This window comes from Molossus molossus, unplaced genomic scaffold (assembly GCF_014108415.1).
Source record: "Molossus molossus isolate mMolMol1 unplaced genomic scaffold, mMolMol1.p scaffold_m16_p_4, whole genome shotgun sequence".
Classification (NCBI taxonomy): Eukaryota; Metazoa; Chordata; class Mammalia; order Chiroptera; family Molossidae; genus Molossus; species Molossus molossus.
The window spans coordinates 98,723,491-98,740,271 of NW_023425377.1; the positions used below are offsets into that span (position 1 = coordinate 98,723,491).

At 35.4% G+C, this 16,781-nt stretch overlaps 1 protein-coding gene across 1 annotated transcript in view; it reads right to left on the reverse strand.

Moving 5' to 3' along the window:
• Positions 1-16,781, reverse strand: part of FSTL5 (follistatin like 5) — a 700,938-nt gene that overhangs the window by 57,249 nt on the left and 626,908 nt on the right. The window contains exon 14 of the mRNA XM_036241790.1: positions 2,878-2,985. Within this exon, the coding sequence (XP_036097683.1) occupies positions 2,878-2,985 (108 nt within the window). The remainder of the gene's footprint in view (positions 1-2,877; positions 2,986-16,781) is intronic.

Sequence of the window (16,781 nt, forward strand, 5' to 3'; positions counted from 1 at the left end):
CCTGCCACTGGTCTCCCTACGTGTGATGCCTTCCACAGGCTCAGAGCCACCACCTCCCAATGTCACCCCATCTGGCCATGGCCTATGTGCTGACCAATAGCAAAATCTAAGGACTTTACTCTAAGTTCTTTACTGGGGATGCTTTCTTCTCTAATGGTTGTGATATTGAAAATGTATTACATAAAAATTATAAAAGTGTGCAGAGGAGAGATTCATGATTTTTAGAATAGCATTTCTTAAATTTTTCTCAGACATGATGTCTTTTAAAAAGAAAAAAAAAAGATAGCTATGATAAATCTTTCAGAATTAATTTGAGAACACTGACTGGAAAAAATCACTGTCTTATATACCTAAAATTACAGTTCATTGGTTTTTATTAATTATAAATATCACAGAAAATAATATATTTTGTTTTCATAATTGGCAAAGATTTAAAGATTTACTTATATCAAAAGGAAAACACAAAGAAGGAATATAAGTAGGGTTTTAGGATCCTTGATAAAATGCTTATGCTCCTTCAAGGGTCTTTGGGTACCATTATAAGATATACTTCATTAGGGCAAAAAGTTACTTCCTAGCCTTTAGATTCCAGCTTTAATCTCTCTTTCCAGTCTAACTTTTGAACATTGTGGCACAGAGACTTTCTAGCAAAACTGAGAGATTGCCCATGCTTTTGGTTTGGTGAATTTAAATTCTCCAGAAGAAAAAGAGTTCCCATTTTCAAACAAATCTAAAATCCCATTTTCTTTGGGGATGTTTCTTGTTAGAACTGTTGGGAGACAATTATCCATGAATATTTTGACATTTTTGCAGAGTCAGATCTAGCAGCCTTAAAAAACTTGAGACATATTGTCAGGGTCTTTTCCTATAGTACAGCTGAGAATAGACACTAATATGCTCCATGGATAAGAAATGGTTTGTTCTCTGATTCACAGACCCTGCATTTCTGTCTGTCTGCCATCTATCATCGATTATCTATCTATGTATCTATCTATGTATCTATCTATCTATCTATCTATCTATCTATCTATCTTCTATCTATCATCATCCATCATCTACATATATATACATATGCGTATACACACACACACTTTATGGAGATAAGTCTTCTTGTATATATTATTTTAAGAGTACTTCTCAATTCCTAAATTTATTTTATATTTTCAAGTGTGACACTTACTTTTTACTCCCACTCAGAAAATATTTTAAAAATAAACTAAATCATATTAGCATCTTTTTTTTTAATTTAGAAAAAAAAGAACCCATTTTTAGATGGTAGGATAATGTGTGGAAAGTTACTTAACACCTGTACAAAGACTTTCCCCCCTTTTCTATGTGGTATTAAAGATATTTGCCTAAAGTTTATTTTTAAATCATACCTGTTCTATTTATCCTATCAAGATTACATTTAAATACAAAATACCAAATAATTAGAGCCTATGAACATATTGTGGTAGATGATTCTAACAGCTGTCCACAGTGAAGACTGTGCTCTTTCCATCAAGAGATTGGCTGTTACTCCATCCTCTTGAATCTAGGCAGGCGGTGCAACTTGACTCCATCAATAGGCTGTGTGGAAGTTACAGATTCGAACTGGCTTTGTGACGTCCACTGTCCTGTAAGCTGGTATCTCCATGCTGTGAAGATGCCCGTCTAACGGACTAGTCAGCACATGCAAGTGACACATAGCACTTGGTTAAGCACTCCCACCTCATGACAGGTCCACATTCTGGACCTTGTGGCTCTTGTTACAAATGACTGCAGCCCCGTGAGTGCTCCCTGATCATGCTCGTGGAAATGCCCAGATGGCCAAGCCACAGAATCTGTGAGTGGTAAGTCATCTTCTAATGTTGTTGAAGACCTCAAGTGTTGAAGTGGTTTGATTTGCAACAATAGAGAACTGAAATACTGCATCATATTTTAGATGTTTCAAATGACATATTCTAGTAAAATATTAAATAAAGCATAATTCTGATAGTTGCTTAAAAATATTTCATTTCAAGAGACCTGTTCTTTTTAAGTTAAATATTGTAATACTGTAAATAGTTCAGAAACATTAAAAGTACTGGTACTGACAACCAATTAAAGTAACATTGCATTCAACAGACTTACTGAAAATTGGCCAAAGATTAATGACTTAAGACTTTGTAAGAAGAGAATGTACCAGGCAGGGCTCTGACCACAAGGCAGTTGGAGAACTAGATAAATTGCACTTCCAGAGCCAAACATTCCTTCCCATCTGCTCTCTGTTTCATCTTAAACTTATAACTCCCCAAATCTAAAGAACATGCCATAGAGTCATTGTCAAAATACATTCGATATTTTCTCTGCATCTGTCAAGTTCTCATCTAAACAACTTCGAGACAGCAGCAGGTGCCACACGTGGCGCCACGTATTTCCCAGTCAGAAAAGAGCCTGTGCTCTGGTAACAAAAGACTATTTGTTGGGAGAAAAATGGAGATTTGTCTGCTTCCCCTGGTCTCTGCCTCATGTGGCCCACCCTATATGCCCTATTTTAAAAAGAGAAGTGGAAATTTAAAAATTCTTATGCAATGTGCAGGGAAGCAGGAGACTGTTGAAAGGTAAATTTTGACTCTTTTCTATTGTTGTTGTTAACAGCATCAGCTTTGTCATCACAGGTTATTCTTCTAGCCTATAAATCCAACCTTTGATAAATATGACGTGCAATATTTTCCAATTCAAAAAAGGCACTGAAAAATCAACTTTCTCTTTTACCTTCTTCTGTGCAGATCTAGGTGTGATTAAAGTACAGTGCTCAGGTGGAAGAATGCCATTATTAAATGGTTAGACATATCCAATGAGATAGCTAAAGGTTTAAAGAACATTATTTGGTCCAATATACTGACATCGACTTACCTGCAGTGTTGGAGAAGTCTTTTCCATGGTACCCCAGCTTAGCACCCAGACCTGGTCATGAGATTTGTCATAGTGTAATTTTACTGGGACAGGGTCTGTACTTACTGCCTGTAATAAATAGGAGTTGGGAAAAAAAAAAATGTTTACAGACTGAAACATTAGTTTAAAACTAGGCCAGAAATTATGGAAGGATTCAAGAGTTTAGATGTCAGATTCAACATTCATGTTGTCAATGATCTAATTTTCTAAACTCTTACTTGATTCATTTGGAAATGTGATACTTGATTCAAACATGTTTTTGCACCATTTAAGTCTTATGTTCAATCATGACCTATACAAATGTGTGACATGGAGAAGCTATTTAAAAACTCAAAATATAAGTGATTCAAATGTGCATTTTAATCAATTGTTGAATACGGGTGAGAATTCATTTTATACTATTAAGTTTTTCCGCCCCAACACTGGTTATGGGATTTAACCACCTATAATGTTAAGAAGCCATTAATATGATATATGGTTGTGACTCCAGTAACCAATTACCTGATTTGTTTCCCTAATGAGAAATCTAAAATCACAGAAACAAGGAAAGGCAATGCTTTTGTACCACACATATATGGTAAATGTGTTTTTCTGCTAATATTTATAATATTTAGCATTTCCTTAAAATAAAACTTCCAGAAAACAAATTGCTTCCAAGCAATTATTTCACTCACCTTAATTTCAAGCAATTTATATTTCAAGCTAACTCCTTCTTAAAGTAATTTCATGTAGTAGTTGCATGTGTAAATTTTCAAATTATATTCAATAAAACAACTTTTATTCAATATTGAAAGCATTTATTTTCAAAGCTCTGTTGAATATCCTTAGAGAATTCCCCAAGTCCTAGTTCATAATGTAATTCTTTGCTCAGCGGGTTTAAAGGGAAACTACTATTGTGATTGAACATATGGAGATTCATATTTAACTAACATTTTGGCAATTTAGTCTTACAAAAACTTCTTTTTTTCTGAAACCTTGCTTGTGTTTTATCTGTATTTTTGGATTACTGAAGTAATTATGAGATTTCTGAAAACACCTATGTAAGCATTTCTGTGTCTGTCCTCGTCCCTTTCTTCCTTGCTAATAGAACCCTGACATTGTTTTGTATTAGGTAGGCATCAATGTTTTCAGGGAAGATGAGCACCAGAGATTTAGCCAATAACTAATTTCATTGCCCTTTGACAAATACTAAGCTCCCCAGCCTCTCCAGAGGCTAAGGGTGGTCACAGGGCATGTTCTGGTTGATAGAGTGTAAAGATGATGTGATAAGTGATTTCTGAGAATAACATTGCATTTCCATCAAAAGAGACAAAGACAAGAGGAGCCTTCCTTGCACCACACTTTCTCTTTCTCCCTGTTTTGAATGTTGTCATTTGAGAATATTAAGTCTCAATTTCCAAAGCCACTTTGAGGCCACAAAACAATAAACTTATGATGGAAAAGTCAACACTTTGAGGATTCAGTCGGAGAAAAATAAAAGGAGACTGAATTCTTGATTATAACCTTGAGTAGCTGCACAAACCTAGAATAATTATCCCTAGAATTTATGTTACTTGAAATAATTAAATAGCTTTATTGCTTAAGGACTAGTCTGGTATTTTGTTAATTGTACTCAAATGCACACCAGATGTTTCATCTAAATTCTTCATATACTAATCGATTATTTCAATGCACAGATACCAAAAAAGAAGCCATTATTAATTATTACACTAATAACAGAGCAATAAGATTTTCTTTGATTTTTTTTCCATTTTCCCCTTAACATGTTAAACGTGATCTATGTATGATTATAATGGCCAGCCTATTTTGCATGCAGCTTAAAATGGAATAATCTTTAGATCTTTAAAATGTTATAGATAAAATAGTTCAATACAAACAAAAAAGCAACAATAATAAAGATCTCATTTTTATTCTATTGTTCAGAAACAGTTATAAAAAGAGCAAAGATCTTTAAATACCTTTAACTATTCGAGAACAATTTCAGTAAAATGTCCAGCACTCATAGGTTCTTTTCTATTATATCACCAGGCCCCTTCATAAGCACTGTCTCATATGGGCATATCACAATCCATCGGCTATATTAATATCCGCATAAAACAGGATAAGAAAACGGAGACTGTGCCTTCCCAGGAGTCATCTAGCCAGTGATCAGTAGGGCTGGGGTATTTGATAGTCTGTGTTTCTTTCCAACGTGGGAACCTCTCTGCACGTAATAAACCATGTCTGCTAGTTGACAGTTTAATTCCTGACAATGCATGTACATGTTGCCCTCCTATTTATGCTTCATGTATAAGAAATACTCTTTTTTTCTCTCTGTCTCTCTATTTTGGAAGATGGAAAGAAATTTAAGGGCTGAAATATATGCAGTATCATCTGTATGAGCAGTACAGTCCTGGTGGAGAATCACTGAGAGGTAACATACACCTTCTTATGAGCATGCACTTCAAAGTGGACTTCAAATCTTAGTGTGTTTACTTAAATATAAAATAATAATAATAATAATAATAATAATGATACTCTAGGAAGTTACTAAACTTTTCTGTGGCTCTTTTTCCTCTCCAATACAAAGAAGACAGTAATGACAGCAACTTCAAAAGTTCACTGTAACCCAGCCAGTGTGGCTCAGTGGTTGAGCATTGACCCATGCACCAAGAGGTTGCCGGTTTGATTCCCAGTCAGAGCACAGGCCCAGGTTGTGGGCCAAATCCCCAGTGGGGGGCATGCAGGAGGCGGGCCAATCTATGTTCTCTGTCATCAATGTTTCTATCTCTCTTTTCCTCTCCCTCTAAAAATAAATTAAAAAACAAAAACAAAATTAAATATTATAAAAGGCCATTGTGAATAATGGGTGAGTTAGTAAATATAAACTGCCTAGGGTGTGCCTGGTAAATAATTACTATGGAAATACTACTACTACTATCAGATAAACTAATTGAACTAGAGATATTTTTATAAGTTAGCATCACAGTGTTTCAGAGTTCAAGATGTAATAACATTACTTAGCATGTGATAAAATTGAAACCTAAAAGAGAAAGTAAATAAGCACAGTCTTTGTCCTTGGCAAATTCATAGCTGGAGAGTGAAAGAAGAACTTAAAATACCTTGATGCATGTCACAAAATAAAAATAAGGACAAAATGCCATGAAATAGCAGAGGAAGATGTATAATACAGGATGAGGGATAAGGATAGAAATAATGCTTTAATTGAGCCTTAAAGTATGAATATTTTTATAAATGGGAAGACAGATACTTTTTTTTTTTTGTAATACTGACCTAAGGATATTTTTCCATTTATGTTCAGATAGTGTGGGAGGGAGGGGAAGACAGAGAGAGAGAAACGGCGATGTGAGAGAGACACATCAATTGGTTGCCTCTCACACGACCCCGACCAGGCCCAGGAACAACCGCAACTGAGGTACATGCCCTTGACTGGAATCGAATCTGTGACATTTTAGTCCGCGGGCCGACTCTCTAACCACTGAGCAAAACCGGCCAGTGCATCAGACACTATTTTTTGAAGTTAATGCATAAAAAAATGTTCCAGGAGGTTCAAAAGCAATCTGTGATTAATTGCTTTCAAATCAAGTAAGATACATGTGTTTGCGAGAGAAAAATATCAATCGATTTTCAAAACAACTTCAGAATTTTTAAAATGTCTGCTCAGTGGTCTCCAACATGTTTAGACATTTTGTGTTTCAACATGTCTATGATTTGGTGTTTTACTCAGTTTATCAGAACTGAAAGCATATCAGAACTGACAGACATGCAGCTCAAGATGAAGGAAAGAAAGTACATTGAACACAGTTGACTTGGAAATGTTTAAGTTTTAGAAAAAACCTGTTTAAAAGTTTTCAAGTGTGCAGATAGAACACATTTTACAGAGGAAACATTTACATGGTTTTCAAAATCACATGACAACAACAAAAATATTTCCAAGCAAACTTCTTCAGGATAATTTTGTCATGACACAATTTTTACTCAGGAAAAAAAAAAAATAGAAAAAAACAAACAAACAGGTATTTTCCTATTACATCATCCACTTTTGAAAGGAATAAATTACATGTGTTGGATTTTACAAAATGTCTGCTCGTAGATTCTGGAGATTACTCCAAATGATCAATAAATTTGAACTATTCGCTTTTGTAAAAGAAAAAGGAACTATTTTTGATACTTTTTAAAGAATTTATTCCACAATTAAACCTGTAAATTTCTGTGTAATGAAATAGCTAAAATGTTTCTCTAGCCTGCCGGTGTGGTTCAGTGGATTGAGTGTCAGTCATCCCACGGACTGAGAGGTCCTGGTTCGATTCCCAGTCAGGGCACATGCCCAGCAGGAGGCAGCAGATCGATGTTTCTCTCTCACATCGGTGTTTCTCTCTCTCTCTCCCCTGGTCTCTAAAAGACCAATCAATAAAAAAAAAACACACAAAAAAATTCATATTAAAAAAACGTTTCTCCTCATTATATGAAAAGGATTACAAAGAGTCTATTATCCCTGACTGCCCTCCTTCCCCCATACCTTGTGTCCTCAGAAAACACAGCTGGATCTGTAGTCCAAATACTGACCACTGTCCAGCTCCTCCCCAGCCACCATGCACGGAGCCTCTACACCTGTAACCTCATTGCACATTTTCCAACTTCTAACTATACTTATCGGCTCTCTCACAGATTTGTCACAGTGATTTTATTTTGGGGGGTAAGGATGTGACAGGTCATAACACTGATCTGTTTACAACACAACAGTGTCTTCTCATGTCCCTGAAAGTAAAACCTAAAAGGTCTTATAATAACTACCAGGCACTACCTGGCCGGCCAGTCCCTGTCTTCTGTCTCAAACACCCTCCCCTACCCTTCTTCCCCGATGTCTTCAATTCACATGCGTTTGGCCTCCTTGCTGTTCATCCAAGGAGCCACAGTTAGGCCTCTTGGGAGGCTTTTCCTGAAATGGTCTTTCCCTGGCTCAGTGTCAGCTTTCTGGACCCCTACTGTACTCAGAACTCCCCTTGTCGCTGGGCAGTCTGGCCACCCTATTTCATTCTGTAAACAACCTTTGTGTGCTTCCCTCATCCTTGGCTGTCCCAATCCCCCGTGGCCTTCCTCGAACCTTTTACCTTCCCAATAAAAACTGCTACCTTACCTATTCCATAATTCTCATTGTCAGCATTCTTATTTTTCATTGTCTCTCTCCATCCAATTGATTCTAGACTCCAAGAAGGGAAGCATTTTGAATTTGTTAAGATCAGTGTATAATGTACACACTGAGAACACTACTTGTGAATAATAGTACTCACTATGTAATGAATGAATCTCTAAATCTACCTAATTGGGAAAAGCAAATTGCAAAATTGAAAATGCCCAAACTTATTAAGATTGTCATTATTTTAATAAAAACAATTATATTCTATATCGGGCTTATTATGACCACATATTATATTACAAATAGATATTTTACAAATAAAAGTATTTTAAGTTAATTGTCACAATAATCTTTTTTTGATGTATGCACTATTGTTATCCCCATTTCATTGGGAAAAACGTGAGCTAATACTAAGGGTATCGATGTCAATCTCTCCTGTTGTAAAACTCCCACTTTCAAGATACCCCCGTGTGCCCTATGTGTTACATCAATGCCCAACATACAGATGAATTCAGGCCTCTAATATCAGTCCAGATATTAAAGATTTCTACAATGCAATATGATTTGTTAAGAGAAGAAGAACTATGAATGACATGCTAGTATTCCCTTCTAACAACTAGTCATCTTTCACCTCCCTGTGTTGTATAGTCTCCACTTTGGAGACTATTAGTGTGTGTTTTCTGCAGCCACAAACTATTTATCAGGAAAAATGACATGTTAAAAGACAATGTTCAGGAATATGGAACTGTAAAAACACATTTTATATATGCTTATCTTTCACCTCAAAATTAACCTACATAGAATGCTCATTTATTATTTAGTATAAATTTGCATTTGTTTACCAACATTATTGTTTTACTAGAAAAGTTGTTTTCAAACTTTGCCTCGAGAAGTCTATGGCAATGAGGCTTATTTATAGCAGGCGATTTTAACCCTCACCAAAATAGAACATAGAAGATCATTTTGACCTATTGAGCAATTCTGTAAGACTTTGTTTAAATAAAAGGTCTGTTCTGTAAGTTGGAAATTTCCAAATTATAAACATTACAATTTTGTACACATTGTAGACTATGCTTGGCCTGGTGATATTAAGATAATTAATTAAGATAATCTTTTATTTGAAGATTTATTTATTTATTAAACATTTTTACAAATATCTTTTAAATAACTTAATATTTTGTTATAACTAATTAATAGTAATAATCTATATCTTCAAGTCCCAGATTCTTTATTTCTTAATCATCCATGAAAACACCATTTTCAGAGTGTTAAGTTATCATAAATTAATTTCTTATTGCTCTGTAAAAATGTGTTTAAAATATGCTATATAATATAATATTTTTTTACTTGTTGCAGCTTTATAGTTATATTGATAGAAAGATTTTTCTTCAATATTTTAAAACATTGTTTAAGGATGAAATTTACTTACACTATGGGGGTTTTTCTTTCCTTTGTTCATTTGATCTGTAAACCGTAACTCCCTCAAAATCTCAATATATGTGTAGGCATACAAATTCATCAATATCTTATGAGGATGCAATACAAAAAATTTTAAAAGCACGTTACACTGGTCATGGACTAGTTGTATCAGCTTCTCTAAAGATGGCTTGTATTGTAAGGGTGAAATACTGGTGATAGCAACCAAAACACACAGAACTTGAGGTTTCATCTTGACATGAAGGAACAGTGTGGCGCAGCTTGTTTATCAGTCTGACAAGGAGAGAACCAGCTGGCTAATTAAGTGAACCTAATTTAAACTAATGATGTAGATTCTCAAGATAATGTGCTAATGGCTAGAGGAGACTGTTGATGAGACTTAAGAATGCTCCCGAGGTGTCACAATAAGCCACTTCTGCAACCAAGCAGAACCCGAGTCTGCTCCACAGAAAACAAAATGAGGTCAGTTGTTTATTAGTTAATCACATATAGAGCAAAACATCACCTAGATGACACTCTTACAACAATTTTAATAATAAGAAAAGCAATAGCCAGTTGATGTTTAAACAACACGAAGGTTATAGATTCCATTTAAAAATTGTGACTTTTTACTTTGGAAGCTGCAGATAGAAATGAAACTGATGTATGCACTGAAAACAAATATACCCTGATGGTAATAATTCATCTTGAAGTTTGAAAAATCTTACATTGTTGCCCTGGCCAGTTTGGCTCAGCAGTTGGAATGTCGGCCTGCAGTCCAGAGAGACCCGGGTTTGGTTCCCACTAAGGGCACGTACCTCGGTTGCAGTTTGTTCCCAGCCCTAGATGGGTCGTGCGGGTGGCGACCACTCAATGTGTCCCTTTCATGTCCATGTTTCTCTCTCTCGCTCCCTCCCTCCCACTCTATCTGAACAAGAAATGGAAAAAGGCCCTCGGGTGAGGATAAAAAAAAAGAAAAATCTTACGTTGTCAAAAATTATTATTTATTTTAATAATAAAGTGTAATAAGGTTGTTTAGTTTTTTAAAGGTTTAGTCCTAAATATATGTATTCAATAGCAATTCACACAGTCAATGCATGCAAAAGGAAGTCAGAAATATGATTTCTTAGATAAGGTCTGTATAAAATACTAGGGATCTGCTTTTTTTTTTCTTTATTGATTTTAACGAAAGAAGAAAGAAGAGGGAAGAGAGATAAAAACATCGACAAGAGAGAACATTGATGGGCCACCTTCTGCATGTGGGGATTTGGCCCACAACCTGGGCATGTGTCCTGACCCGGAATCGAACCAGTGACCTCTTGATGCATGGGTCAATGCTCAACCACTGAGCCATAGCGGCCAGGAACTAGGGATCTACTTTAATTGGGTTGAAAATGAAAGCTTGAAAGAATAAATTTAAACAAACAGAGTTCTTTAAAAAAATTTTTTTAACAATAAGGTATTATGATTTTGGACTTCACTATTCCATTTCTATATCCACACTATAAGAAAATTCTATAGTATTTTCTGTCATGTTTGGGAGACAATTAAGTTCAATTATGAGAAATATTGTTAGTTGCCTCTGTATAATATACTCAGATTAAAATAAATAAATAACCCAGGTACAGCACATAATAAGGAAGTCTAATTTAATTTGGATACAAACAAGAGGTCAGACTGGGAAAGGATGCTTTATTTTCACAAAATCAACTTTGTATTTTCAAGTTGACTTTAAGAGTGAGATCTGCCCTTGGATATACATAAAACTTTAAATCACAAAGTTTTTCAAATTTAGTTTTTGTTGTTGTTTTTGTTAATCCTCACTCAAGGATATTTTCCCATTGATTTTTATATAGAGTGGAAGGAAGTTGGGGAGGAAGAGGAGAGAGAGAAACATTGATGTGACAGAGAGAGACACATTGATTGGTTGCCTCCCTTATGACTTCAACAGGGTCCAGGGATCAAACCTGCAAACCAGGTATGTGCCCTTGACCAGGAATCAAACCTGAGACCCTTCAGACTGTACACTCTAACTGCTGAGCCAAACTGGCCAAGGCTAAATTTAGTTTTTGAAGTAGCTAGAAATATTTCTTTAAATAGCTTTAAAACTTGAATTACTTGAATTACCAATTTATAAAACAGAGTTTATTATCTAAGTCTGTTAAATCTATCACTTATGTGTTTTTAAATTAGAAAAAGACTTGAGAAATTAGAAATCCTATGAGATGAATTATTTTCAAGTGCAATAATATTTAAAATATTTATTATTCACCTTTAAGCATATACTTCTAAGGACTAAAATTTATATACTCTAAGGCAATGTTAAAACAAATATATTGATGCATTATTTTTCCCAGCACGTAGTAGTCTTATGGAACTTCTCCAGGGGTGGGGAACATCTGGTTGGTGGGCTGTATAAGGCCCACAGAATCAATACTATGTTATGTTAATAACACACCTCACCAAATTAGCCTGACCAAATATAGCAGACTGATTTTTTATTTTTTTATTGATTTTAGAGAGATTGGAAGGGAGAGGGAGAGAGAAACATCGATGAGAGAAAACATTAATTGGCCACCTCCTGCATGCCACCCACTGGGGATTTGGCTCAAACCTGGGCATGTGCCCTGATTGGGAATCAAACCATCAACCTCTTGGTACATGGGTCGACACTCAACCACTGAGCCACGCCAACTGGGCTAGCAAGCTGATTTTTAAGTTGATAATTTTGTATGGCCTGAGAATGATGTTATAAATATCCAAATGGCCCTTGGCAGAAAAAAAGGTTCCCCACCCTCTTGCAAAAAAAATAATAGAATTTAGACAAATTCAAAGAAGCAAATTGTAATTTTGAAGAGAATCTAATGTGGTATATATCTAAAATTTAAGTTTATAATTACAGTCAATGACAGGCCTCAAGAAGTAGTATCCTATCAGAAAGAATACTAGATTGAATCTATCCAGTATGGAAAATTTTATTTTGCAAAGTAAGGTAATTTCTAAATTTCTATAGATAGATTGTTGCAGACTTGTCCAAATCATTCAGCTGCTACTTCACTCTCTTTTTCAAGAGGTATTCAGTAGTCCTTGTAGTTCAAGACCTTTCCCTTTTATTGACAGAAGAGTAATATTCAACTCCATCATGAACCTCTCACACAGAGTTGTGTGAGAAAACCCCTGACATACCACTGTCTCTGCCTTTTACTCCAAAAATTCACTTCCCACATTTTTCCTACCAAAGAGGTGTATCTGGTATGTCATTCTTTGTTCTCACTGCTCTTCACACAGAAGGCAGTCCTAGCAAGTGAGGCAACAGACTCAAATGGTGGCGTGGAGCGAAATGCATCAACAGAAGATTCAGATTTGTCTTTCAGGGCAGAAAGTCTGAGGTGGACAGAGAATATTTCTTGAGCAGTTGTAGTAAAACAAGAAGTCAGCCACCATGTTAACAAAGATGCACCTTTTTAAATTACTAGACCTCATCGAATTACCTGCAAAAATGTTACTTTAAAGTTTGGTAGAATTTTTATCTCTAAACTCATCTGGGACAGAATTTTTTGTCTTAGTATTCTTCAATCAGTTCATTAATTTGTCATAGAAGTATTCCTCTTATATTCCTTTTGGGTTACATGTTACTCACTTATACTTTTACTTTAATTTGTTTTTTTTCTCCAAAAAAATTATGTTTTCAAAATTTATTAATATTTTCTTAGCTTCTGCCTGGCCAATGTAGCTCAGTGGATGGAACGTCTTCCCATGGACTGAGAGGTCCCAGTTCAATTTCCAGTCAGGGCACGTGCCTGGGTTGTGGGCTCCATCCCCAGTAGGGGGCGTGCAGGAGACAGCTGGTGGATGTCTCTCTCTCACGTAGATGTTTCTGTCTCTCCCTTCCTCTCTTAAAAAATCAATAAAAACATTTTAAAAATATTTTTTTCTTAGCTCCTTTCACTCTCTCCTAAGATAGTGATTATATCCTTTTTATTTAATACTAAGTGTTGTAACTTTTATTCTTGTTCTCTGCCAAAATTCCCAAAGAGTTTCCTTTTAATTAGTCTTTCTGGAATAAATTAACTTTACCTTCTATACATTAATTCCGTTGTATTAATGTACAAATCTTATAATTTCTTTCTTTCATGTAGATTACTGTGATTTCTTTAGTTAAATTCTAAAGTTATGTAGTGAAATGTTTTGTTTTTAGTTTATCATGCATTTTCCTAAGGTAGCCAAATTGCTTCAAAAGCAGACTTACTTGGATTCAATGATTTAATCATATTTATCAGTATTACTTGATAGTAACATTATAAATTTATTTTGGTGTTGCTGAAGTTAGCTTAAGATGCAACAGAGAATTTGTACAAAATAGTTTCATTAATAAGTCTGGTGATTTTATTTATAGCCTAGCACATGGTATTGCCAGTAAATGTTTCATTTAGTGGATTCTATTGTCTGAATGTTTGTGTCCCCTCCAAATTTATATATTGAAATCCTAGCCCCCAGTGGTATCAGGAGGTGGGGCATAGGGAAAGTGGTTCAGTCTTTAGAATAAGGCCCTCATGCATGGAATTCGCACTGCTACTGGACCCCACAGAGATCCCTCGGCTTCCTCCAGTGAAGACACAGAGAGATGGCATCGACCCTGAACCAGGAGGGTCTTCCCCAGATCATGATCATGCTGGCACCTGACTCTTGAACTTTCCAGACTCAGAACTGTGAGAAATAAATTTCTTTTGTTTACAAGCTACATTGTACTTAGTTATAGCAGCCTGAACTAAGACAGTAAACATTTTAGTGATAATTTATATTTAATCATTGTTGGATGCAAAGGTTAATACATACTGTATGTCAGTTAGTTCAAGTACAGTAATAGTGTTGTTCAATTCACGTGCTATCAATTTTGTCTGCTGATTTATCAAGTATAGAAGTATCACATGCTTCTCACTTTAATCATATGTCAATCTCTTCTAGTAGTATAGAAATAATCACTTTATGAAATTGTAAGAAATCATATATGTTTTTATTCTCATATTTTATTAGTAGGGTATTTTTTATCGTTCTGTTCCAATTTCTGTTGGTGATAAAGTCTGTTTTGTGTATCTGATACAATAAAACAATTATGCTCTGCTTTTAGAATTATATTTTCACTGACTATGTATCAGAATATATTTTATTTTCACTTGGTCCTCTAATACTATTATTTCACTTTATTTTGGTATTCATTATTGCTATTGAGAAAACTGCTGTTATTCTCATATTTCATCTGCCATTTTAAATATCTTCCTTTTGCCTTGATGTTTGGTTGTATCATATCAATATATTTAGGTAATGACTTTTTTCAATTGAGTTTCATTGTACTTTCTAAATCTAAAGGTTTACTATATTTTTTCTTACATATTATATAGTAAAGTACCATATAAATGTGTATTTATATACATACATATTATTCTTTTATTATAATTTTTCTTTATTCATTTTAGAGAGAGAGGAAGGGAGAGGGAGAGATAGAAACATCAATGAGAGAGAACATCAATTGGCCACCTCCTGCATGCCCCCTACTGGGGATCAGACCCACAACCTGGGCATGTGTCCTGACCAAGAATTGATCTGGTGACCTCTTGGTACACAGGTTGACGCTCAACTACTGAGCCACACCAGCCAGGCTATATATTATTCTTTATTATACTATAGGAAATTCTCACTCATCATCATTTATTTTGAAATAAAAGATAACTTTCCCCTTTTCTATTATCTCTTTCTGGAATATACTTCGGGAATTTATCCTTTCTGCTGTTAATGATAAATTAAGTAGGATATAGTGAAACATATTGGTTCTCATTATTAGTGGTAGTTGTTCTATAAAATTACCACAAACATTGAATTTCTGAATACTGAACCTCTGTTCCTAGGGGAAATATAAAGTTAGGTTCCTATGAGTCTCCAGTCACAATATTTTCATCAACTGATCAATACATAAAAGTTTAAATCGTGTTTGTGTTCAAAGATACTTTATTTAGTGTATATTATTTATTAATTAACATTGAACTCATGGCCAAACAGCCCTACAACTCATGCTTGAACAAAGCTTTACCATTAGGCACAGCACTGCCTTTCTGCACAAGCATTTCAGTACTCTGCTTGGGGGCCACTACACAGCAAAATTGCCAGCAAAAACAGAAACATTCAACAACAACAAAAAAGATTAAAAGAAAAACATAAAAAAGGCACGAAATAGACCGGTACTCATGTATGCAGCCATGACACTCTGTAAAGGACCAAAGAAGGAAAAAACTCTGCACCCATTGGGAAGGTGGTGCCTCACTTGCCCCACCTGCCCCACCTCTAGTCTTCCCAGATCCACCTCCTCACAAATTCCTCTCCACTAGTCCAAAATATAAGTCTGGTCCCCAGAACTCTTTCGAGGCAAGTCACGTCCAGAGTCTGCCCACACTCCCTTATTTGAGTGTGAACTGTCACGTTAATAGAACTCTGTGCTTTACTGAGTCTTTCTGTCCCATTCTTGAACTCTTTCTTGTGTAGAGATAAGAACCTGGACGTGCCACTGGATAGAGGCCTCTCTTGGCCTCCTTCTTAGCCTCCAGCATCACAGTTGTCACTTCTATTAATACAGATCTTATAAGTTTGTTTCTTTGGAGCTGAGAGCCATCAATCACAATAGTCAAGGGCCCAGATCCTGAAGCCAGATTGCCTAGATGCAAATCCTGCATTCCCCTTAGTGTTTGTGCAGCTGAGTTCAAGTAGAGTCCCAAGTTGGACAGTCTTGGAAAGAGCAGGGAATAAAGCATTTGGTGGCTCAGACCAGGCTGGTTTTCCAAAACCACGTCCATGGGAACATTTGTTAGAGATATTTGTCTCTGTTATTGACCTATGTACATATTAGTACTGTTTTTATTATTACTATAGTAATACCTATTAAGTTACTATTATCTAATATAGACTTTCATTATCTCAACCTTTGTTACAAATCAAATGAGAAAGACATAATACTGTTTCTGGGATGATACACAGCGATATCTTAATCGGCCTCGAACTGGGGCTCTCCTTGCTCTAGGCAGAATAAGCAACTCTGAGGATGATTTTGTGAAATTAGTCATGTTAGTATTATCATGTGTTCATGGAATCAAACTTTTGAAAACAAAATATTTAAATTATTTCTTTTTTTTAATTTAATTTATTTTTGTTACAGATGTTTCTCCTTTTTTACCCCATTGACACCCTCCTCCCCATCCCCCTTCCCCGGCCCCATCCCCGGCTTAGTTGTCCAAGTCCATTGATCATGCATACATGCATATAAGTT